General features: G+C 32.9%; 1 protein-coding gene and 3 long non-coding RNA genes across 4 annotated transcripts in view; 1 reads left to right on the top strand and 3 right to left on the bottom strand.

Annotated features, from left to right (window-relative positions):
- Positions 1-23,464, top strand: part of LOC141399626 (uncharacterized) — a 28,466-nt gene extending 5,002 nt beyond the window's left edge. The window contains 3 exon segments of the mRNA XM_073978743.1: positions 12,206-12,399; positions 18,616-20,253; positions 20,336-23,464. Of these exon segments, the coding sequence (XP_073834844.1) occupies positions 12,206-12,399; positions 18,616-20,253; positions 20,336-21,884 (3,381 nt within the window). The 3' untranslated portion in view covers positions 21,885-23,464.
- Positions 7,703-10,443, bottom strand: LOC141399627 (uncharacterized). The gene is made up of 11 exons (XR_012411882.1): positions 10,346-10,443; positions 10,189-10,284; positions 9,827-10,102; positions 9,634-9,712; positions 9,290-9,561; positions 9,124-9,219; positions 8,403-9,034; positions 8,235-8,348; positions 8,043-8,146; positions 7,868-7,980; positions 7,703-7,798 (listed from the first exon to the last, which is right to left on the bottom strand). It is a non-coding gene; the product is annotated as an uncharacterized lncRNA (long non-coding RNA).
- On the bottom strand, positions 10,449-12,196 carry LOC141399629 (uncharacterized). The gene is made up of 6 exons (XR_012411884.1): positions 11,904-12,196; positions 11,599-11,837; positions 11,225-11,512; positions 10,876-11,147; positions 10,690-10,811; positions 10,449-10,616 (listed from the first exon to the last, which is right to left on the bottom strand). It is a non-coding gene; the product is annotated as an uncharacterized lncRNA (long non-coding RNA).
- Positions 14,163-18,609, bottom strand: LOC141399628 (uncharacterized). Its single transcript, XR_012411883.1, has 2 exons — positions 16,723-18,609; positions 14,163-16,496 (listed from the first exon to the last, which is right to left on the bottom strand). It is a non-coding gene; the product is annotated as an uncharacterized lncRNA (long non-coding RNA).
- Positions 23,465-25,098: the final 1,634 nt, after the last annotated feature.

Here is a 25,098-nt window from a genome sequence, read left to right as displayed (position 1 = left end):
TTGTATATTCTGAGGTTATGTACGTACAATTTTTTTTTAATCTAAAAAACACAAATAAATAAAATAGGTAAACATTTTAGAAATGCTGACGTTAGTTAGTCCCAATTTACATTGGGCGAGTTTACTTGCGGCAATTTTCATTTTGCAGGATAGAGAGGTGAGGCATATGGTAACCCTTTGTCTCTCAGCACCCTCTCTCACCTACAAACTGACAATTGCCGCAAGTAAACTCGCCTAATGTAAATTGGGACTTACATTGAACATCACAAGGCATATTGAACAGGTAGTGGAATCGACATTTAAATATGTTAAGTCGAAAATGGTCTTTGTTTTTGGGAAAATTACAACAATAATAATTTTACTACACTACCTATTCAACGTGCCTTGGAGCTTTATTTTCATATTTTTGAGGTTAGTTTGTAATTTTTGTTAGCAAATGTAAAAAAAAATGGAAAATCGACCGTTAAAGTGAACCTTGTATGGCCCGGGATAATGTATAAAATTGATTCCAATTCGTAATATACATGCTTTTATTAGGGCGTTACTTTGGGAGCCTTAGATCAGGACGCCAACACCAATAATAATTTAGGTTGTAACCATAAACTTAACTCCACACAAGAGGGCCTTTATAACGCCCCGTTGTTAAGGGATCTCTTCTTACATAGATCACTACCTGATATATGTCGCCAAACTTGTACCGTAAGATATTCAGTATACCTTGTTGGTTCGCTATAAAATCGATCTCTCCTCCTTTCTCAACAGGGCTTGGGATGGGCTTTGTTATGAATTACTCATTTAAAGAGTTGTCAAAAATTCAAAATTCGTCTAAACAAAATAAAAATTTTACAAAAACTGGTTCTAAGGTTCAGAGATAAAAGCATACATACCTTCTGGAGAAATACTTTTAATGGCCATATCACACCACATGTTTTTTCACATGTATGTACATATGTTGTCACTTTGGGGGACCAGGATGAATGTTTGGACTGGATTTGGATCTATCTGAAATTTTTATCACAGATAGGGCTTGCAGTGCTGATCACGCCAATGTTTATATCATGGGCATGGGCATGGAAAGTTCAAAAATTCTGTTTTGACGATAAGTTTAGTTTAACTCGAAATTTTTTCATATATAGCCGGCCTTCGGCCGGAGTTTTAAGACTTTCTCCGGCTTAAATGTCGTTTAGGAGCACCTCTCGTATCGGGCTGAAAATTTTACAGTAGACAGCCCTTGGCATCCTGAATCCAACGATATATAATTGTCCGGGGGGAAGTCCATACTTCCCGAGATATAGGTCTTGACATTTCGGAAATTTCGTACTTTCACACCTTTAGGTTGTTTAGGAGCACCTCTCGGATCGGGCTGAAAATTTTACAGTAGACAGCCCTTGGGTCAAATGTGGGCTACGAGATCAAAACGCGTGCATAAAAGTACTCTCCATAAGCTTTAAAACGATGCCTATATTGCCCACGTTAGAATTGTAAAATGTCAAGACCCATATCTCGGGAAGTATGGACTTCCCCCCGGAAAATTATATATCGTTGTTTCAGGATGCCAAGGGCTATCTACTGTAAAAATTTCAGCCAGATCCCAGAGGTGGCCCTAAACAACCTAAAGGTGTGAAAGTACGAAATTTCCGAAATGTCAAGTCCCATATGTCGGGAAGTATAGACTTCCCCCCGGAAAATTATATATCGTTGGAATCAGGGTCCCAAGGGCTACCCCTATGGTAACAATTTCGGACCGATCCGAGAGGTGCCCCTAAACGACACTTGTTCCCTTCTATGGACAGGAACAAATTTTCCTTTAAATCAAAATTTTTTTTATCATCGATCCGAATCCAGTCCGTATATTCAACCTATGCCGTAGTTTTTATAAGTTTTCTAATATTTTCAACGTGAAAGAAAATCCGTTTTGTTCATTTGTGGTTATGTTTTTTGCCACAAATTTTATCTATTGTTATCTTCTTACTATCCAGAACAGATGTTCTTTATTACCCCAAAAAGAAATACACCTTATTTTGTAGTTCAAGGATGAGTCAGGCTGATTTCCCAGTGAAAGAATCCCTTTCGAATCATTGTTGTTTGTTAGGCTCGCTGACGGTCGGCAAAAAACAAAACAGCTGATTCTCATTTGTGATAATGCCGTGTTTACACAAATGATTCTTTACTTCTTTCCTATTTACATTGTGATCATAGCACAATTACCCAGGTATTCATATTCAACATTTTACGATGCCACTACCTGGGAAGGTTGTTGTTGTAACAGTGTTAAACACTACCTGGGAATTGTGCCATAATTGTGATCGATCTTCTCTTCATAGAATTATTTTGTATATTTTATTGATGCAGAGAAAAGAAAAGTTCCGCACAAACTGGTGGACTTAAGTGTATACCCAAGGAGTAGTCGTTTATTATTTCTTTTTTTTAGTTTAAAGTTGTCACCCTGGGTAGGAGTGAATACTCCTTTGGTGTTTTTTGGCCGCTATATCGCCACAACAACGTTTTTTTATTTCCTTGTTAAAAGTTTCTTCTTGGCTTATATAAAACAAACAGCTGTTTCTCATTTGTGGTTAGGTCGTTTTTACACCATTAACTGCATGTAGTATAAAGGGGCATTTAGACTACGTGCACTTCTGAAAATGATTGCTACATTTGAGAATAAAATTTAATTAAAGTATAAATAAGTAGAATTAAATAAAAAAATAAACAAAGAAACAAGGAAAATAAGACCACAAATACTCTAATGAATTAATTATAGTAAATTGTAAAAAAATAAGCAATGCAAAGTAAATAAATAAAAATAAGCAATGCAAAATTTATTTAATACATTTTTAGGGCAATTCAAGTAGTGTGAATAGGTTATGAGTAGAGGAAATATTAGGATTAATTAGGTTCGTACAATTTATAAAAAAAATAACAAGCAATAAATAGTGTGACAATATATAAAAAGATTTGTTAATTGGTTTAGTTGCCAATAAAATGCAGCAACATTTTACAGATGAAACAATATGTCTGTTCGATTACACCGCCAGTAAAAAGTACATTTAAGTACTTGTAAGTTCTTCCGGTTTTCTTTTATTGAACAAGCTTTTTATCGAGCCGCATTTTGTAAAAGTTTATACAAATTTTTGAGTTATCCAACAGGACTAATGTGTTAGAATCAATTATTTGAGGTTGTAATTAAACATTTTACATTGAAATGGTCTCAAAAGTAGTTAGGTATTTACAATTTGTTGTGGTGGTATCTCCTCATTTGTATTCAAGTTTTTTTTTTTTTGCGCCAAATGAGTTTCTGCGATACACACTCGATGTGTTGTTGTGTGAATTTTCTATATCTAATGTTGACAAGACATATTGTCTAAAACAAAATTCAAAAGAAGTTGGCCTACTTATGAACTGTGTATATTGCCTTTCTCTCTCCTCCATGTCTGCTTATGTGCATCATATATTAAACTACCTACATATTGTTGTTGCTGCTGGCAAAAGCAAAATGGCAACAATTGTTTGTTTCTAATACCTTAAAGAATATTGCAATAAAAGATAGTAAAAAAGCATCTACACGTAACTTGCCAAACCAGTTTTGAAGCTAGTAGTTACTCTTCTTCTCCTCGTCCCTATTTGTTGTACTCAATTATAAAGCATAAGATGATGATAATGGAGAAAATGTTATAAACATTTTTAAACAACAACAACATTATAAATGATTGTGTTTGTATTTTAAACTTTAAGAAAATGTGTGTCAGTATGTATTATTTGTTAAAATTAGTAATTTGTATGTTTAGTTTTTAAGATACAATTTTGTTGTATACTTATTTTTGTTGAGTAGTTTGTTTTTGTTTTTTTTTTGAAATTTTGTAAATAACATTTTACACAACATTTCCTACACCCCCTACCTCTCCTCTTCTTCATCTCTAGATGTATTTACATCAAGCCTATGCCAATACAAGACCATCAGCAAACAACAACAGCAACAACAATCATGTTATGAATCCCCTCAATGGTTATAATAATAGACAACACCAGCAACAACAGCAACGAGCAACCGCCACATCAACAAAATCAATGAATGCTGTAGCAGCAGCTGCTGCCGTGGCAGCAGCAGCGGCAGCTGCCAATAAACGTTCTCGACAAAAACGTTAACTCTCAAAAGACGTTTGTATGAAACTACTACCAACAAACAACCAAAACAAAATGACAATTATGTTGTGTCACAAGAAACAACAAATGCTAACTAAACGAGGCCAAAATCCGGGAGATAAGTGATAAAAATATAGAGAAAATGTCAACTCAGGGAAAAATTATCCAAATTTCCAGTAAATAATAAGCAGTGATAAATGGATTCAATGTGGGATTAGCTTAAGTTATTGTATTACACAAATCTGTTGTTGTTTTTGTGGCAATACTGAACTGATTATTTAGAAGGTTCAGGTTTTCCATGAAAGCTTGGAGTCCAGTATTGCCACAAAAATAACAATTTAAGGAATATTATTGATTGAAACATTAGTATTTGTAAGGAACTGTACGTTCGTTTGTGGTTATAAAGGAAGTATATAGATTCTTTAGAACCCAATATTTCTTTGTAATAGATTCTTTATAACCCCCCTTTAACTGCAGTTCATTCACAACAAAACAAAAAATGCACTAAATTGTAAAAAAAGTATGGGATTTGCTTCACAATGACGAAAGAAAGCCAATGCGAGAATAAGAATCCAATTGTGGTCATGTACTGTAGGAAAGGTACATAATTCGAAATTATTTTTATGACAATTTTCGTGAAAAATTTAATATTTCTTGTAAAAGGACCACTAGAATAGTTTTAAAATGCCTTTCTGGTTTTCGTGCTTAACTTTCAATGGACCTTGCGATGCTTTCATTCATTATTGTGAGACATTTCTTTCAAATATATAATTGTATTTAACATTTAAAACATTCATTTAACTAAGAACTAAATAAGAATCGTGATAGAGTGGTGGTCTTGTGTAACCTCACCAACAATCGATCGGGCTGAAACTATTTAAACTGAAGTTGGTTTCTTCAACAAAAAAAATGGCGCCAATAATTCAACAGCTGACTCTTATTTGTGGTTAGGTCGCATTTACAATTCTAATGTTAAATTTTCGCTTAGAGAAGTGGATTTTAATTTCACAAACATGGTAGCCTGTAAATTTAGTTTTCCGGTCAAATTTCATTATAATGGTAAACAGGAGATCGTGAGTTCAATTTCCTCTTAAATATCTTTTTTGTTAAAGGCGCCAATGCAAAACAGTTGATTATCATTTGTCTTTAAGGCGGTTTTACACCGTTGATTTTATATTTACACATATCATGGTGGCTTTAGACTATGTGATTATCATATGTTATTGTGAAATATTTAAAAATCCAATAAAAGGAGAAAATACAATGATGTAATCAAATCATAGTTGTGTGAATTTTCGAAATTTTGTGGCTTCAAGTATAAGACCTGCCAATGTCCTCGATATTTTGTAATAATTATTAAGGACAAACCTATTGACAAATATGGAATCTCGATCATTGTGTTCAGCAGAATAATAAAAAAGCTTTCTTTGAAATAGTTGTGTGTATTTTCGAACTTTTGTGGCTTTAAGTATTACACCTGCCAATGTCCTCGATAATCTGTAAAAATAATTAAGGACAAACCTATTGACAAATATGGAACCTCGATCATTGTGTTCAGCAGAATAATAAAAAAGCTTTCTTTGAAATTTGAATTAAATTGACAGTCTTCAGACTGGGCTTACGCCAAATTTTCTTTCCATTTCTGAATGTAAAGACTACTGGAAAATATCAATATAATGGTGTGCTAGTACAACCAGACCTATCTCTACTAAACAAATTGCCTACAATTCGATGAATGTTTTAAATGAATACAATTATATTTTCCTAATCTCATAAGTAATTTAGATGTAGATGCGTGCTTCATGTTTCATCGTAATTTTCATTGTAAAGAAAACATTTTAAATTCTAAATAAATATAAAAATTCAAGACTTTATGCAAAACAAATAATTATTTTTTGTAAAATATTTTTAAATTAGTATTTGAAAATGTCATAATTCTAAGTTATATTATACCAAAAAAATGCTGGGCATTTGTAATAAAAAACACAAAATAGATTATAAAATATTAAACAAAACATAAGATTTATTGATGCTGGAAAATTAACTGACAAGTACCTTCTCTATTGTTGAAGCATCATTCGGAAAATTCGCATAGAAACATAATAAAATTAGTATTATATTATAAAAATAAGTAATTTTTCATGTCTTTTTTTTTAAATGTAAATCTTCTTTAAATGTAAGTCTTCTATTTAGATTTATTTTTCCCATTATCATTTTTGTGCTTAATAAAATTGAGCAAAATTTTTTTATACAAAATATTAAATTTAATGTTTTAATTAGACAATAAATAGGATAGATGGCGATACATTTTTGTCAGGGGAGCCAAGTTGGTGGTTTTCCCGCTACTTGTGGTGATTTCTGACGTACAAAAACCACTGTTTAAGCAGGAATGTCAATTGTTTTAAGGAAAAATCGCTACAGACCTATGGTGCGTATGTGGCTGTAGCGATTTTTACCTCGGAACAGTTGGCATCCCTAATTTTTGTTGCATTTTAGGTTAGTTTGCAAAGTATCAGCGGCGGTGGTGATTTTGAGGTTAGGAAGAGTAACAACGAAATTAGCTAATTGCCGGTTATGTGGGATTTTTAAAGTTTAGAATCATTTCCAACAGTGTCACATACCATATCCGACTTTTCAAGCTCCCATCTTTATCAATTGTGCCCAAATGTCAGCTGAGAGACATTTGTGAACGCTTTCAGCTGACATTCGACAAGTATAAAATAAATTCTATCATCTCAAGGAGGTTAAAACAGCGTCGATATTAAGACCTGCCAAACTGTCTTGGATTTTCTTGGTTAAGTTCAGCCAGTTCAATTACACCCATAAGTACAAACCAAAAAGTCACATAAATTAATTAATTGAAAAAAAAAAAACGAAGGAAAGTGTCATGATCTTCCATACCAGAATAATTACGGATGTTTTGTTGTTATTAACAAGGTTGAGAATCCAGTCGTTGTTCTGAGTGTAAGCCAGAGACGCGCTTCTTTGCAAAGTGAGGGCGCTCACTGAGTTGTTTTTGCATTTTCTTCCCTCTCTCACTTACAGTGTAAGTGAATGAAAACAAACAATAAACATCATGTGGTTGTTGTTTTCTTCACTCATACATACACACATACTAAAACCCAACAAAGTTTTCTCGGGCGACGCTGGTGTAAGCCTTGAAAATCCCAGTTTCGTTTTTCGTAATTGGGGTTATTCTGAACGAAAATTCCCCTGAATTTTTTCACTTTGCCCTTTAAGTTGTAACGGCGGAAAGACAAAACTCACGGAGAATTTTTTGCTTAGAATAGCCCCCAATAAGTTCCCGGTTTCTGTCGCAAATAAAAGAATATGCCCCTAAGACCGGCAATGGATCTTGGTTGTTTGCACTTGCGGGAGTCATTCGTTTATTAAATTTTTTCTCCTCCTGAATTCTTCTAAATTCTCCAGGATTTCTTAATTTTATTATTATTGAATTTAATAGGGGTCGCTCGCTCAACAAGTCGAATCTGTAAAAATGGAATACATCACTAAAATATGAATTGAAAATCAGTATATACTTTTATACTTATTTGAAAAGGCTCCGAATTCTTGTTCAATATTATATTTTACACAAGTGATGTCAAAGGCAGAAATGTTTTACATCCAATTCCATTATGAGTTACCGAACATATGAAAACTGTAAACGTAATAGATCTATGTACTGGCTCTGAATTTGTCCAAACATTTTTTTAGGTTAATTTCGTACATTACTTGCGAGTCTATCCGAAATCTCCCATTATACTTGATTTTAGGGGAAGGATGACAATGAAGAGAATATTCTACATTCAATATTGCTATGGGTCACTGAACAAGTGAAATCTGTAAATAATTATCCAAAAATATTATCAAACAATTTTGTTACAATGTTTTAGGTTAGTTACAATTTACTCCAAAATTTTCAATAATACTTCAATTTAGGTGGTTGATGCCAATGGGGAACTTGTTCTACGTCGAATTTCTCTATGGGTCACAACAAAAAAGGAGACTGTAAATATAATTGTAAGCTAAAAGTTGACACATTTTTCTTTTCTTTGTTAATTTTATACATTTTTGGGAATTGATTCAAATCTCACTTTATACTTGATTCTTTGGTAATGCTGCCAATGGGATAAATGTTCTACATCCAATTCCACTATGGGTCACCAAACAAAAGAAGTCGTCAATCGTAATGGGTTAACTGGAAAATACTAGCAACAAATTTTTCCCAAATATTTCGTGGGTTAATTTTATACATTACTTACGAATCGATCCGAAATCTCCCATTATACTTGATTTTGGGGAAGGATGACAATGACGAGAATATTCTACATTCAATATTGCTATGGGTCACTGAACAAGTGAAATCTGTAAATAGTTATCCAAAAATATTATCAAACAATTTTGTTACAATGTTTTAGGTTAGTTACAATTTACTCCAAAATTTTCGATAGTACCTCAATTTAGGTGGTTGATGCCAATGGGGAACTTGTTCTACGTCGAATTTTACTATAGGCCACAACAAAAAAGGAGACTATAATTATAATTCTAACCTAAAAGTTAGCACATTTTTTTTTTTTTTTTAATTTTATAAATTTTTGGGAATTGATCCAAATCTCACTTTAAACTTGATTCTTTGGTAATGCTGTCAATGGGAGAAGTGTTCTACATCTAATTCCACTATGGGTCACCAAACAAAAGAAGTCGTTAAACATAGTGGGTTAAGTGGAAAATACTAGCAACAAATTTTTCCAAAATATTTCGTGTGTTGATTTTATACATTTCTTGCGAATCGATCAAAAATCTCCCATAATACTTGATTTTAGGGGAAGGACGGACGTCAATGAGGAATATATTCTGCATCCAATTTTACTATGAGTCACTAAACAAGTGAAATCTGTAAATAGTTATCCAAAAATATTATCAAACAATTTTGTTACAATGTTTTAGGTTAGTTACAATTTACTCCAAAATTTTCGATAATACCTCAATTTAGGTGGTTGATGCCAAGGGGAAACTTGTTCTACGTCGAATTTCACTATAGGCCACAACAAAAAAGGAGACTGTAAATATAATTCTAACCTAAAAGTTGGCACATTTTTTTTTTTTTTGTTAATTTTATAAATTTTTTGAGAATTGATCCAAATCTCACTTTATACTTGATTCTTTGGGAATGCTGTCAATGGAAAAAATGTTCTACATCCAATTCCACTGTGGGTCACCAAACAAAAGAAGTCGTCAATCGTAATGGGTTAACTAGAAAATACTAGCAACAAATTTTTCCAAAATATTTCGTGAGTTAATTTTATACATTTCTTGCGAATCGATCAAAAATCTCCCATAATACTTGATTTTAGGGGAAGGACATCAATGAGGAAAATATTCTGCATCCAATTTTACCATGAGTCACTGAACAAATGAAATCTGTAAATAAAATACATATTCCAAAAATATCATCAAACAATATTGTTACAAACACATTTTTAGGTTATTTACGATTTGCTCCAAAATGTTCGATAATACTTCAATTTAGGTGGTTGATGCCAATGGGGAACTTGTTCTACGTCGAATTTCACTATAGGGGCACAACAAAAAAGGAGACTGTAAATATAATTCTAACCTAAAAGTTGACACATTTTTCTCTTCTTTGTTAATTTTATACATTTTTGGGAATTGATTCAAATCTCACTTTATACTTGATTCTTTGGGAATGATGTCAATGGGAGAAGTGTTCTACATCCAATTCCACTATGAGTCACCAAACAAAAGAAGTCGTCAAACGTAATGGGTTAACTGGAAAATACTAGCAACATATTTTTCCAAAATATTTCGTGGGTTAATGTTATTCATTTCTTGCGAATCGATCAAAAATCTCCCATAATACTTGATTTTAGGGGAAGGACGGACGTCAATGAGGAATATATTCTGCATCCAATTTTACTATGAGTCACTAAACAAGTGAAATCTGTAAATAGTTATCCAAAAATATCAAACAATTTTGTTACAATGTTTTAGGTTAGTTACAATTTACTCCAAAATTTTCGATAATACCTCAATTTAGGTGGTTGATGCCAATGGGGAACTTGTTCTACGTCAAATTTCTCTATAGGTCACAACAAAACAAGAGACTGTAAATATAATTCTAACCTAAAAGTTGAAACACTTTTATTAATTTTATACATTTTTTGAGAATTGATCCAAATCTCACTTTATACTTGATTCTTTGGGAATGCTGTCAATGGGAGAAGTGTTCTACATCCAATTCCACTATGAGTCACTGAACAAAAGAAGTCGTTAAACATAATGGGTTAACTGGAAAATACTAGCAACAAATTTTTCCAAAATATTTCGTTGGTTAATTTTATACATTTCTTGCGAATCGATCAAAAATCTCCCATAATACTTGGTTTTAGGGGAAGGATGTCAATGAGAATGTATTATACAACCAATTTTACTATGAGGCACTGAACAAATGAAATCTGTAAATATAATACATATCCCAAAAATATCATCAAACATTTTTGTTACAAAATCTTTTTTTAGGTTAATTACGATTTGCTCCAAAATTTTCGATAATACTTCAATTTAGGTGCTTGATGCCAATGGGGAACCTGTTCTACGTCGAATTTCACTATAGGCCACAACAAAAAAGGAGACTGTAATATAATTCTAGCCTAAAAGTTGACACACTTTTTTTTGTTAATTTTATACATTTTTAGGAATTGATCCAAATCTCACTTTATACTTGATTCTTTGGGAATGCTGTCAATGGAAGAAATGTTCTACATCCAATTCCACTATGAGTCACCGAACAAAAGAAGTCGTTAAACATAATGGGTTAACTGGAAAATACTAGCAACATATTTTTCCAAAATATTTCGTGGGTTGATTTTATACATTTCTTGCGAATCGATGAAAAATCTCCCATAATACTTGATTTTAGGGGATGGACGTCAATGAGGAAAATATTCTGCATCCAATTTTACTATGAGTCACTGAACAAATGTAATCTGTAAATATAATACATATTCCAAAAAAAAAAATCATCAAACATTTTTGTTACAAAATCTTTTTTTAGGTTAATTACGATTTGCTAAAAAATTTCCGATAGTACTTCAATTTCGGTGGTTGATGCCAATGGGGAACTTTTTCTACATCAAATTTCACTATAGGCAACAGCACAAAAGATGACCGTAAACATAATAGATAACTTGGAAATTCTAACCTAAATGTTGGTACAAATTGTTTGGCGTTAATTTCATTTATTTTTCAAATTGGTCCATTATCTCCTCTAATCCTATACTTTAGGGAATTTTTGCTAAAGGTAAACATTTTCTACGTTGAATTTCACTATGGACCGTTGAACAAAAGAAATCTGTAAATATGATATATAATACGAAAATATATAGAAACAAATTTAATAAAATCAGGAATGTAGGTAGTGAATGACTTTATGATTACCTCATCTCCTTGGTTAAGAATTTAACCAAGTTGCCAGGTCCTTTTCTTGTTATCGATTGTCTGATGTTTAAGAGCAAAAAATGGTGCATATTTTTAGGTGATATCATTACGAATAACAACAAAATTCTCATCTCTTTATTTTCTCCATTATCTCGTGTCATCCTCCATTTTAGAAAAATTGTTCTAATGGGGAAATATTCGCCCTTAAGTTTCGCTATGGATCCCTGAGCAAAAGAAATCTGTAAAATATGTATATAAAAAGACATTAATAAAAAGTAAATAATTTTGAGGTTATTTTTTCCTACCCTTGGTAAATCCCTTAAAAATCTTGGAAATTGGGAAAAGTAAATGACTTCATACTTTCTTCATCTTCTTGGCCAGGAATCTAAACAAGTTTCCAGTTGCGCTTTTCTTGTTATCGATTGACTGTTGTTTATGAGAAAAAAAATGTTGCCTACTTTTAGGTGACATCTCCGCGAATGCCAAATAAATGCTCATCTCTTTTATTTTCTGCACATTTTTCATATTATTTTGTTGGTGGACATTTGTAACATTTACATGTTTCCCTGTATTAACTTTTTCTCTCCCCCATTTGCTTTCTTTTTAGGCCCAACAAACACATGCAGCAAATTCCCGCAATCAATATCGTAATCCCATGGAGAATCTCATACTAAACAATCGCCAGCCATATGGTGCATATAATAATGCAGCAATTTCAATGCAACCGGTTAATTCACATGGTCAAGGCAATGCACCACCACCTTTGGTTCGTTCAGCGGGCGGACAGAATGCCAATCATATGTAAGTAGAAAAATAAAATATTTTTATTTATTTATTTTTTACAATTTTTAGTTATTTTTCTATTATTTTTTTTAAATAATTGTGTTTTTCAAATTTAGTTGTAATTCCTTTTTAATAAAAAAATAAATTAAAAAAATAAATTGGAATAAAAAGCTAATATTTTAGCTTAATGAAAAGCAAATTGGTTTTTGGTATTGTTTTTTACCCAATCCCAACTCCCTTAACAGAATCAAATTTTTTTGGTGCTTTACTTTTTGGTACCAAAAAAAGGATTTGAATTTTTTTTATAAATTTTTTTATCTAAATTATGTTGTTGTGCACGCATTTAATTTGAAATTCAATTCAATTTTGTTTCCTAAATTGAATTGTTATAAATTTCTTTTCATAATATTTTTCATTAAAAAAAAATATTTTTTTATGTAAAAATTTAACAAAAAAAGTAACATGTTTTTCGCATTGTTGTAGTTGAAATTAGTTAAATAATGCAGTATTAGTTTTTTAACAATAAAAAAATAATTGTAAATTTTTAAAAAATTAATTAAAAATATTGCCTACTTTTGGGCTTTAAATGTAGTTGTGAAGTTTTTTTTTTTTTTTGAAAAGGCGTGCATTTTTTGTTGCTCTTATGTAGGTGTAAAATATTTTGTTTTCTAAAGATAAGGTATAGGCTGAATATAACCGGGCCGTAACACCAATTTGTGCAATTTTCGTTGCAATATCAACAAGTATTCCTAAAAATAGTATAGATTAGTATGAATTTTGACATAAGCTTTACTTAGAATTAATTGTTCAATAATAAATAAAAGCAGGAAAGTAGTTATGAGTTATTGTTGGATCCGTCATTTCATTTAGTTGTTCACTTTAAATTGTGTAACAAGGAAGGAATAGACAACGAATTATGTGTCCACTTTTGACGGGTTTTCCTTGTAAAACCCTGTTGTTTATGAAAGTCAGCTCCTTCTTCATTATGTAAGTTAGATACTTTGTTCTCTATATGTATTATTATTCTTCGAAACACCTTGAAACAATAAAGATCATTTTCAATAGCCTGTCCCATGCTGAAATAATTAACAAATTATCAATAAAATAGACCTTTGCTTCTCCCTTAAAATATTTACTCTTATATACATAGATGATCTCTGCTCCTTCTTCTTCCATTAACAAGGTGGATGTATTTTTCTTTTCATAGATTTGTGGACATTTATTGCCTTCATTTTAGGAATGAGATCAGTTAAAAAGCTTAATTTTTATTGATTCTCACGAATGATCCATGTTATGATATGCTTGATAAATAAACTCGTTATAACGGCGCCAAAATAATACAGCTGACTTGTGAGTAGTTCGTATTTACACTACTGACACGAACTACATTTTGACCTCTATTTTCTATGAAAAGGATTATCGTTATAAAGACATACTAATATACGAATTACATTGTCTACTGACAGGGATTCCTTAGCTTATAACTCGAGGTGTATCCTATACTAAATGTCTCTTATTTTGAGTCAATTATTTCCACTAATGGCATTTGCCGCCGTTGATTGCTATAAAAAGTTAAACAGCTGATTCTCATTTGTGGTTGAGGCGTCGTTACACAAATCATTCTGTTCCACTATTTTTATAAAAAAATAACGGAGGAAACCAAAGATCGAGAATAATAATGATGATTAGTTGTCTCTGTTCAAATTTTATGGGCGGTTATGACCTCGTGAGAATTATATAGAATAAAATCAGAAAATGAAAGAGAAGCAGGAAGAAAGAACTTTTCCATGAAAATCATAAAATATAATAATAACTAATAACTGGTAAAAACGATTGCTTACTGTTAGGTTGTCATCGCGACTGCAAAGACCAGGTTCTTAGGATGTATTAGGTACATACCTTTCGTCCAAGGGCTGAAAAGTAACGAACTTTACAGAGAATTACACATTTTCCTAATAGTTTCGGTAGGTCACGTGATAAATACTGCATCTAAAAATATAAATTATTAAAAAGTATTCTTTTAACTGTATTTTTTATTTGAAAATAGTGGATAATTAGGATCAGGCGGTATTTAATCACATTAACTATAAATATATAAAATTTGTATCTTTTAAATAACACCAATTGAAGCCTACTTTTAGGTAGTATTTTTTAACATAATGCGTGTTACTACGACTAGAAAACGTTTTTTTTTTTCTTCTTGCAATAAAATGCATGCCATTTTAAAGACAATTGTTAACAATTATTTTTTTATTTTTGTAGTTTAGTCAACTATTTCACTTGAGTTTTTCTTTGTTGCATTTGAAAGAAATGAAAAAAAAAACAATGCAATAATAAAAAAATTACAGATAAAATGAAAAGAAACTACAACATTTGAAAAACATAATCACAATTTTTTTCTCTTTGCTTTAATTTTTTGTCTTCTGTATCCAAAACTACTATTTTTTACTCATTTTGTTTTTGTTGCAACAAAACCTATCAACTATATTTGTACTTGTAAACGATAAACAAACTGAAAAACAATTGCCAAAATATACTCTGCAAGACAACAACAACTACAAAATGTGTCTCCACATCACATTTCTCTCTTTTAAAACAAATAATAATGCAAATATTTTTTTTAAAAAAACGCCAAATACCAATTCCTAGATACATTATATATAATGCGTGTACAAACAGTAAATTTTAAAAATTAATTAAATTATTTATACAACAGAAAAAAAAAACTATATAAAGCGAATATTTTTAAAACAGAGTTATGTTAATTTATGTATTTGAGGTTTTCTAATGTAAATATCTATCTAAAGTGGTGATTTTTGTCTAAGGATTCTACTTCACTGTAATTGGGGACCTTATAAAGTACTAACTCTTTATAAACATTAAAAAGGAAGAAACGTGTAAAAAGAAGTAGGTGTAGGTATCATTTAAATAGCTATTAGTATACCTAGTCTCTTTCAAAATATATTGCTGAAAAGAAAGAATGGATAAAATCAAAACAAACAAATGATTAAAAAATCTAGAATTATAGGCTGACGATGTTACCTTCATTCTTAAAGTATTAACAATATCTTTTTTATATACAGTCGAAATCGCTTATAACGTTGTCGTTTATAACGACCATATCCAAAAGTCCCAAATCTCTGGGCCCTTTATAGCCTTATCGCTTATAGCGACATATCGGTTATAGCAACAAATTCCGTCGGTCCCTTGACCGACGTTTAAGCGATTTCGACTGTATATATTTGTTTTTTGTATTTCCTTCTGATGGTCGGAGAGAAGTTTCCAAAGCGACAGTAGAGTGATACAAGGACTACTGTTTCGGCCACACAATTCCACATGCCTCTCTCCATATGAATTAACTTTTAATAATGTCTTTTCTTGGAACAAATTGATTTCCCTCTCGGGAACAAAATTTTCGTTTAAATTGTAATTTGTTTTCCAAGTAGCACCCCTTTACACAACGGCATTTTTGCAACTTCAGAGGCCCATATCTCGGAAAGTATGTTTTAGCCGATATCTATGTTTAGGCCCCTATCTCCCCCCGACGGACTTTATATTTTTATGTTATCAGGACGAAAAGATCTACCTGTTTTTCCGCCAGCTGGGAGAGTATTAAATTTTTGAACTTTTCTTAATATAATTGAAGTGTAAAAACTTGTATCCCTCCTGGAAATAATAGAAACAACTTATTAATGAATATTTTACTATGAAAAGCAGAATGGCTTACCTTTTAACTTTTTTCCTTTATGCAAATTCTTCTTTTGCTCAATTTCCTTCAATACAACGCCTTTTCATGGAAGTTGATGCCTTAAATTCTTAGGAAACTGTGTCTTATAGCATATATTATCCATTGATGTACCGAACATGATACATACTACTATCTACTTGGTAATTTTCACAATAGTCCACTTTAAACTATTTAGAAACAAGGTTTTTATGAATGGCATACTAGAAAGGAAGATTACATAGTTTTTTATGGACAACCTTTTTTATAGGACATCAATGTGTGTTTGATCCAATCCATCCAACACAATTTTTTTATTTAACTTCTCCCTATTTCCCTTAAGAAAGGTGGACTGTAGATCTCGTTTCATTCGTTAGAGACGCATGCTCATCTGTAAATAATATAGGCTTTTAATAATTACTTTACTTTCTATTGAAATAGGAAAGACTCGGTTGGAGAAATTGCCTTGAAATCAATTCATTTTATACCTGCACCTGCCTCGGTAAATGATTCAAATGGTGTCTCCGAAATTCTTACATTTTGGAGGCCCTTAAACCTTACCTCCAAAAATATATTTCTTAGCCCCTTTCCTTCCAAATAATTCAATATACACAAACCTTTGTGGAAGTATCTCCCTACTGGTGAAAATATACGTATTTCATTTACAAATTGGGCATTTCTTCTCAATTTGGGATCTTTACAACATTCATTTACTTCCAAAATGCTTAGTTACATCCTTTTGCAGCAGAATTGCAGTTAATTTTTACTTGCAAGAATAAATTTGCCTTGTTTACTCATCAATGGCGCCAAAAATCACAACTCTCTTAAATATTTTTAACTTTGACCTCTCATTATTGTCCAAAAACACAATGTTTTATAAATTACATGGGTTTTAGCTAGTGGCGAGTCCTTTCTTTATAATGTAAGCGACAATTTGTTCCTTTTTTGGCTAACTTGCTTGCAAAAAATAAAATTCCACTAGGCTTGCTATTGCAAACCCCAAAGGCGCCGAGAAAAAACAGCTGATTCTCATTTGTACTCTAGGCGTGTTTACACCATTGACATTACATACTAAGGGGGCATTAGACATTGTTTATCATACAGCATGTTAGTAGTTTCATAAATTATACAACGTCATAACAAAAATAAAGCAAGGAAATAAAAGAAACTCACAAAGAAGAGCGAAAATATGTCAAGTTTAACTTTTCCTTGTAATAGAGCAATGTTTACCTTATTATTTTCATATCAGCCATTTAACAGTTGACTTTCACTTGCAGCTAATACGTTTTTACACCACTTACTTTACATTTGCATACTAAGGGGGACTTAGACTAATGGTTTCGTAAAACATTTTTTAGCATTTCTTCAGTTTTGCATGTAAATCATTAGAATTGAAGGAACAAATTATATGGGAGATTTTTAAAAAGTATATGGAGCCATTTAATTTAAAAAAGGATATAAAATTAACATAATGACGAAAATTACGTCTGGTAGGCATGGTAGAACAAATACAAGGTAAAGTTAATACTACAACAAATACAACTCGAACAACAACCACAAAGGAATTTGTTTTTGTCTGTAAACCTTAGTGTCAACGTAAATGTAAACAAAACAAGGAAATGTCTATAAATTATTGGAATTTAAAAAACTAATATTTTTTCACATTTGATTGAATATTTTGGAAAACATGAATGAAAACTCGTTAGATTTTCAATTTGAATGTTTCCATATCATTCCACTAAATGCATAATTTCTCGCAGAAAGTAGAATACTTGCAAAAATGTTTCGGGTCGCTGGTAATTCATTGAAAAAAGAGAAGATGTTTCAATCATTTGCTTTTGAAAACAAAAAAGCACATGTTTATTAGGGCTTTATTCTTTTCAAGTTTAACAAAATACCACACATATTAACAAATATTGTACCGCCTCTATAAGCGATGTTTTAGTGTGCGGCATGTCGTTCGGACCTGGAGGAGGTTACATGTCAATTATATGAAGCCGTCTTTATGGGAAATAGTTTCTTTTTCTGATGAATAAATTTGTTCTTCAAAAATATATATCCCTAATATACATCGAACATAGAAATAAATACATAAAATGTCGAATGGAATTTGACACTAACACTACAACCCAGTTCAGTCAGCTGGGTATTGCTGCTACCTTTTCTTGTTCTACCATGTCTGGTAGGGTAGAAATTACTACCAAAGGTTTAATAGGACATTTTATATACAAATATTAGGAATTCTAAAACTATGGAGAATATGTACAATTATTCCCAACCACTTGTTAGGTTATGGTTCAATATTTAAAAATATTCGCTTATATTTTGAAAAGAAAAAAAAAAAACGAAAATAATATGAAAAAAATTACAATTAAATTTGAAAAATCCTTTTTGTAAATTATAAAACAAAGAATTTGTTCTTTAATTAAAACAAAAGAATAATTCCAAAACAAACGAAAAGAAAAAAAATTCTAAAACTCACAACAACAATTTGTATATAATGTTTCTAGGTCTAGTGTCGAGCAAACGTTGCTGCAACAACAACAAACACAACAAACGAGACCATCCTCTAATACAACACAACCCAGACATATAAACACTTCCCTTAACCCCATTGTCCCGCCAGCCGCCACATCACCCCTCGCCTCGGCGGCTTCGACCAGTGCAAAAGTAGTCTCTTCATTACTTTCGAGTAATTTCAATTTAGCCTCCTCAGCACCATCTACGGCACAAGATTACAATAATTTGGCTCTGTGGAATCAATTAACCCCAGCCCAAAGACTTTTGTTAACGCAACAATTTAAAAATTCTGGTGGTGGTCTTTTACCACCCGGAAAAAGTCCATTTCCTCCACTGCCTTCATTGCCATTAGATACTGATTTAATTACAATGTTGGATTATAATCCCAATAAGTCTTCCTCTAAATCAGCAGCGGCCAGTGGTGCCACTGACAATTCTAGAAATAATGGACAATTTACCAAACCCCATGTACCTCCATTGATACCCGTCAATGCCTTAGATGCTCAGCGTAAAACAAATCGTGGTGGTAGTACACCTTCACATCCTAGTAGTAGTGGTGGTGGAAGTGGTGGCCCTGCCACTGTACCACTTAATTCCTCGGCGGCCTTAGAAGAATTCGAAAAGAAATTCAAAATGAATGATGAAATGAGAGCTGTGGTCCAAAAGGTTTTATCCAACCCCGACTTGTCGACATTCATACAAACCAATGCCTCTAACACCTTTGTGCCTTTCATATCACCACCCATATCGCCAGCGAATGGTGGAGCTGGTATCCAATTGCCGGGAACTTCTGTATCAATTGTACCCAATCCGCATGTAACCATAACGCCACAACTGCCACCCCATTTCCAACACAGTAGTACGGCCCACTCGCCATCGGCCTCCTCCTCGTCGTCGTCATCATCGGCCTCTACACCGAATAGTAATCGGCAAAAGAGTGTTATATGTTCGACCACAACGGCAGCTACTGTGTTAGGTGGTGGTGGTGGTGGGGCACATTCACCCTCACCCGGACGTACCAAATCAATGACGACAACGCCGACAAATTACAATTACCAACCACAACAACTTTCTTCCTCCTCTTCCTCTTCTACTACACCCACACCAATGGAAGTAATCGATTTATCTTCCCCTCGAAGGTCTCTGCAAGCTGCCTCAGCATACTTGCAACAACAACAGCAGCAACAACAACAAGCAGCAGCAGTGGCAGCGGCCCAACAACAGAATCAACAACAAAGACTGGCAGCAGCCGCTGCAGCCCATCATCAACAAAATGGACGGCAATCATCAAACTCCTCGGCCGCTGCCCAACAACAGGCGGCCGCCAATTCGGCTAGTCTTCATTTGCAACGGCATGCAGCGATGGCAGCAGCCGCAGCCGATAATACGCAACGTTTGAATATCATACCGGAAATACCTGCCAATAATCTCAATGTCCAGCCCTATAAGGTGCAAAAGGTCTATGTGGAGAGTACACTGGTGCCGTGTATCAACCTCAAGGCTTACAATGATTCGGAACAGCTGATGACCTTAACGGATTTCCACAAGTATTTCTTTCCCACGGTGCCACAGGATCAGTGTAATCGGCTAATTGAGGCTTTGGGAGTGGAACTATACAAGGGAAATAGGTGAGTTTCAAAGAATGCGTGGAAACGATAATGGATTTTTTATTAATATCGTTGTTTTTTTTTTTTCTTTCTTCCTCTTTAGACATCAAGTCAAGGTCCTTATGGAACATGACCGCTCCTACAATGAAACTATTCCCCTGGTTCAGGTCCGTGACATTTTGAAATACATGACCCAAATAATGTTCATGATAAGAAATCAGGATAAGCCACCTAATAAGCGTGCTCGCATAAGCTAGGAATTGGGTTGGGGAGGACAACATATTACAGCAACATCGGCAACAACAACTGCAACATCTTCATCTACATCAGCATCAAACGCAGCAGCCCAAGAACATTTACCCCACAAATCCGCACAGCAACAACAACAACACCAAAAAGACTCGCGTAATCAGCTACTGACACCGGAGAGCTCTTCATCTTCTACGTCCAGTAGTGGTGGCGGTGGTGTCAGCAGCAATTCCACAACACAACATGGCAAGTCTTCATCATCGTCGTCGTCTTTGGCACCACCAGTCCATCATCATCATGCGCTTGATATGTTGTACTCCCCAACGTCGGCAGCAGCAGCTGCCAGACAACAATTACTTTTACAGCAACAGCACAATGCCTTGCAACAATTCCATCAGCATCAACAACAAATTTTACAACAGCAACAACAACAACATCACAATGAAAAATCATCCAGTTCAAATAAAACAGGGGCGGGACATAGTTCGTCGGCCTCCTCTGCATCATCATCCAGTAAATCTAATAACAGCACCACACAAAGACTTTCGGCGGCCCAACAATTGGCTGCAGCAGCTGCAGCTGAAAGTGCTGCAGCCTATTATTCTGCAGCGGCTGCAGCTGCCACAATGTTAAGTCCTCCCTTGAGTGCTTCGGCCACACCCGCCTCAACACTGAGTGCTGTAAATCCCTTTGCCAATCCCTTTGATTGGTTGGGGGCAGCAGCAGCAACTTCATCAACAATCAATGGCCATGCAACTTCTTCGGGCTCTACTAATAGTAATGGACAAAAGAGATCATCATCTTCATCGTCACGGACATCGTCAAGCTCAGAGGCTAATCGCCATAGTTCTAACTCCAATAACAATAATTTAAACTCAGCAAGCTCCACACCTGCATCTGCATCGGAATTTCTTAATATGTTTACGACAGCGTCCCATCACAATACATCGGCTGGTGGTGTTAATAGCGAGGCCGCCACTTCATCTTCCAACCATCAAAGATCTTCATCTAATGCCTCGGCATCATCACTGGCCTCTAGTTCATCAACACATACTCCAGGTGGCAAGTCATCAAATTTCTCTGTGGCTTCTTTGACAGGCTCCTCTTCCTCGTCAGCATCAGCAGGTGGTAATAGCAGTACTAATAATAACACAAATTCATCGTCGTCCGCAGCAGCAGCTGTATCAAATTCTTCCGCCGCCTTGGCAGCATTGTTTGGTGTGGCAGCACCATTTTCAGCTCCCGCCTTAGTTAATCCCTATCAACCGCATTTGGCACCTGGTGTGGCAGCTGCTGCAGCCGCAGCTGGAGCACATGGTTTGCCCTCACCCACCATTTATCCACCCACACCACCACCTTCGGCGCCCTGGATCCATCCCTGGTATGCTGGTGATACTTTTTAAATGTAAGCTATAGCCTTTAATTTTTATTGGTAATCTCTTAAATTTTGTTGTAATTTATGATGGCCTTTTTCAACCACATCCACCAAACCCCCTACAACACACCCGCACCTTATTAACTATTCAAACTCGTATTTACACACAAATGGAACCAAAGAACAAAAACAAAATTGGTCTGTTTAAAAATGGCTATTTTTTTCTTCATAAAAAAATTAAGTTTTTCCCAAAAACAAAGATTTTACAAAGAAGAACTAATGTTTTGCTTCTAATGCCTTTATTTCTTTAAAAGATTTCGAATAACAGCATCAAAATTCAAAAAAACTCGACATTTGTTCATTATCCTTGATTTTTGTCTTGAAGTTGATGTGTGACCAGGCCGTTTAACTACTCCTGTTGTTTGTGTACAACTACCTTTCATATAAACAATGTGGATGTGTGTAAAAACGCCCCACATGTATTGTAGAGACAAGGTCACGGTTTTAAATAAAAAACATAGGAAGAGGTAGAGTGGGTGAAAAAAATTTTGAGCAGGAGAGAATAATTTTTCCTCTTTTTTAGAGGAAATTACTCTTTCTTTTATTTGAATTTCATTAATTACCGTAGCCATTGAAAAATCTTTTAATGAATTTGCCTATCTTTAAAGGCGATTTTACACAATATTTAAGGGTGGTTCACACACCTTACTGTTTAGAGATGATGTAGTTTATTTACATTTCGATTTTTGGAAAAAATATGGAAGACAAATGGTGATAAAGTGAGTGCAGATTCGTAAGAGAGTATAAGGAAGTGCAATTTTATTGTCTTAACCATTGGAAATACAAGTTTTTATAAAAATATTGTACTCTGTGGCCACAGGTTCGTTTTACACATTATTAAAGGGAGGTTCACAAACATTACTGCCTCAAGACGGAGTTGTTTATTGGCGTGTTTCGACATTTTCTGCTAAAATTGCTGGAATAAATGTTTTTGTTAAAATGAAAATTAGGTTTTCTTCGTTAAAATCTTTGTTTTTCTTAAAAAATAGAACTATTTCTCCAATTTTCTATTATAATGCAATAGCATTAAATATATAGCCAACGTTTATAATAAATATTATTTAATTTTTGTGTAAATTAAAATAATATATTAACCGGAAAAATAAGTTAATTTTAGACACATAACACATAAACAAAATGAATTTTTTGTATTAAAAAATGTTTTCTATGAAAACTTTATGGTTAAGTTTTCTTATTATTTTTTTTCTATTTAACAAAAATAAATGACCTATTTTGTATGTAAAATAAATACCCTACAGATTCCTTTGTAAAAGATAAAGCTTGCCAAAAAAAAATTGGAAAAAATTAAAATGAGTTGTTTTTATTTTCAAACAGAGAATCAATCAAAAATTTAACAAAAGAAAGAGTGTTAAAAGTCTTAAAACCAGAACTGAAGAAGCAACACATATATTTACTGAATTAAAGCAACAACAAAAACCATGAAAAAATTATCTAAATATAAGAAGATGTGTAAAAATTTTGCTTTTATTTTCGAAATATTTTTGTAAATATTTTTTTAAAGAACTGCTTATTATTTTCAAACAAAAATTCTCTAAAGAAAACATAGTCTTAGTATTATATAAATAAAAAAAAAAATCTAAAAAACAAAACAAAGAAATAAAATTTCTTGAAATTCCACTATTCTCTCTTTCTTAATTCTATTTAAAATAAAAACATACAAATAAATCTTGTATATACAAAAAAAAATAAATAAACATACACATTCACGGTTATAAGTTTAGCATTAAAATATAAGCCAAGTAAAGAAATAAAATATAATTAGTTATTTTGTTTTTTAATTTTAGGTTATTTTAACCATTGCATACTTCTTATTGTTTCTCTACAATATTTTTTGTAATTTATTTACAAAAACAAAAAATACATAAACCAACCATAAAATGTATTTAATTTATATACATAATAAATAAAAAACACGTTAAATTAAAAAACATAAATTTTTAACTTAAAGAGTATTATTAATATTTAACATGAATTATTATTGATAGAAATAATCTAAAAATAATAACAACAACAACCCATAAACGTTGAAAGCTTAAAGCTTTTCGTTTTAATATTAAAAAAGATTGAAAATTATAAAAAAATGATTACAATTGAAAGAAAATATGTTCCAAAAAAAAAAACTATGTGGAAAAGAATTGAAAGCATTAAAGAAATGGAAAAAAATTCTTTAAATAAAATCATGACATATGCTAAATAAATAAATTACAAAAATGATGTTTTACTTTATTGGATCTATCGGAGGCCAATATTTTAGATATTATCTAGGGTTGTTCATTCAAAAGAAGAACGGTAAAAGTCTCTTTGTGTCTGCATGAGAAAATATAGAAGACTGAGCTATCCATTCTTAAATTTTTGCAAAAATATACAAACAAATACAATTTGATTACAAACACACAGGGGTGCTATTCAAAAAATATTAGAGGAATTTGCTCATGATGGTAGATTTATAACTCTTGTATATGTACTAGAGTTTTTACAACGAACTGTAACGTTCACAAACAATTTTTTGTCTTGTGCTAGACTATGGAAATTTTCATTAACGTGAAACCGATTTTATAGGCAGGATGTGTGAAGGTGGTGATATTCTGTACACAAGATTCTGTAAGTCCCGGTCCACATTTGAGGAATTTCAATGAAATTTTGCATTTTTTGGGAAAAGCGCATAATTTCAAGAAACTAGCATACACGCTTTCCTGTGTTCTGCTTTGTTGCAATATTCGTATGAAACAATCAGACCGTTTTATTATCTTACTCTTTCTTTTACTTTCTTGTCAAAATTTCAGTGAAATTACTCTTAGTGTGGACCGCGACTAATCTGATATTGTTCTTTGTGTTTAAATTCGAAATTCTCCAACCAATGGAAAGCAATAAAAATATCAAATGGACTTATTCTGAACGAAAATTCCCAATGAGTTTTGCCTTTCCGCCATTTCTACTTAAGGAAGAAAGTGAAAAAACTCACGGCAATTGCCAGTACGAGCAATTTTTTTCCATCTCCATTCCCCTTATGCTTGGTTTACAATCGGCGTCGTTTCGTGATTTCGAAGGCGTTTCGTGTTATCGCGCGGAATCTAGCAAAATTTATCATGATTTCGCATACAAAAACGAAATCATCTCATTTCGTGATTTCAGCGAAATCGAAATCACAGTACTTATGATAT

Source organism: Musca autumnalis, unplaced genomic scaffold (genome assembly GCF_047663935.1).
Source record: "Musca autumnalis isolate F117 unplaced genomic scaffold, ASM4766393v1 scaffold_3, whole genome shotgun sequence".
NCBI classification, from domain to species: Eukaryota; Metazoa; Arthropoda; class Insecta; order Diptera; family Muscidae; genus Musca; species Musca autumnalis.
The sequence above is the reverse complement of the archived record's forward strand: the minus strand, read 5'-3'. Positions and strand labels throughout refer to the sequence as shown.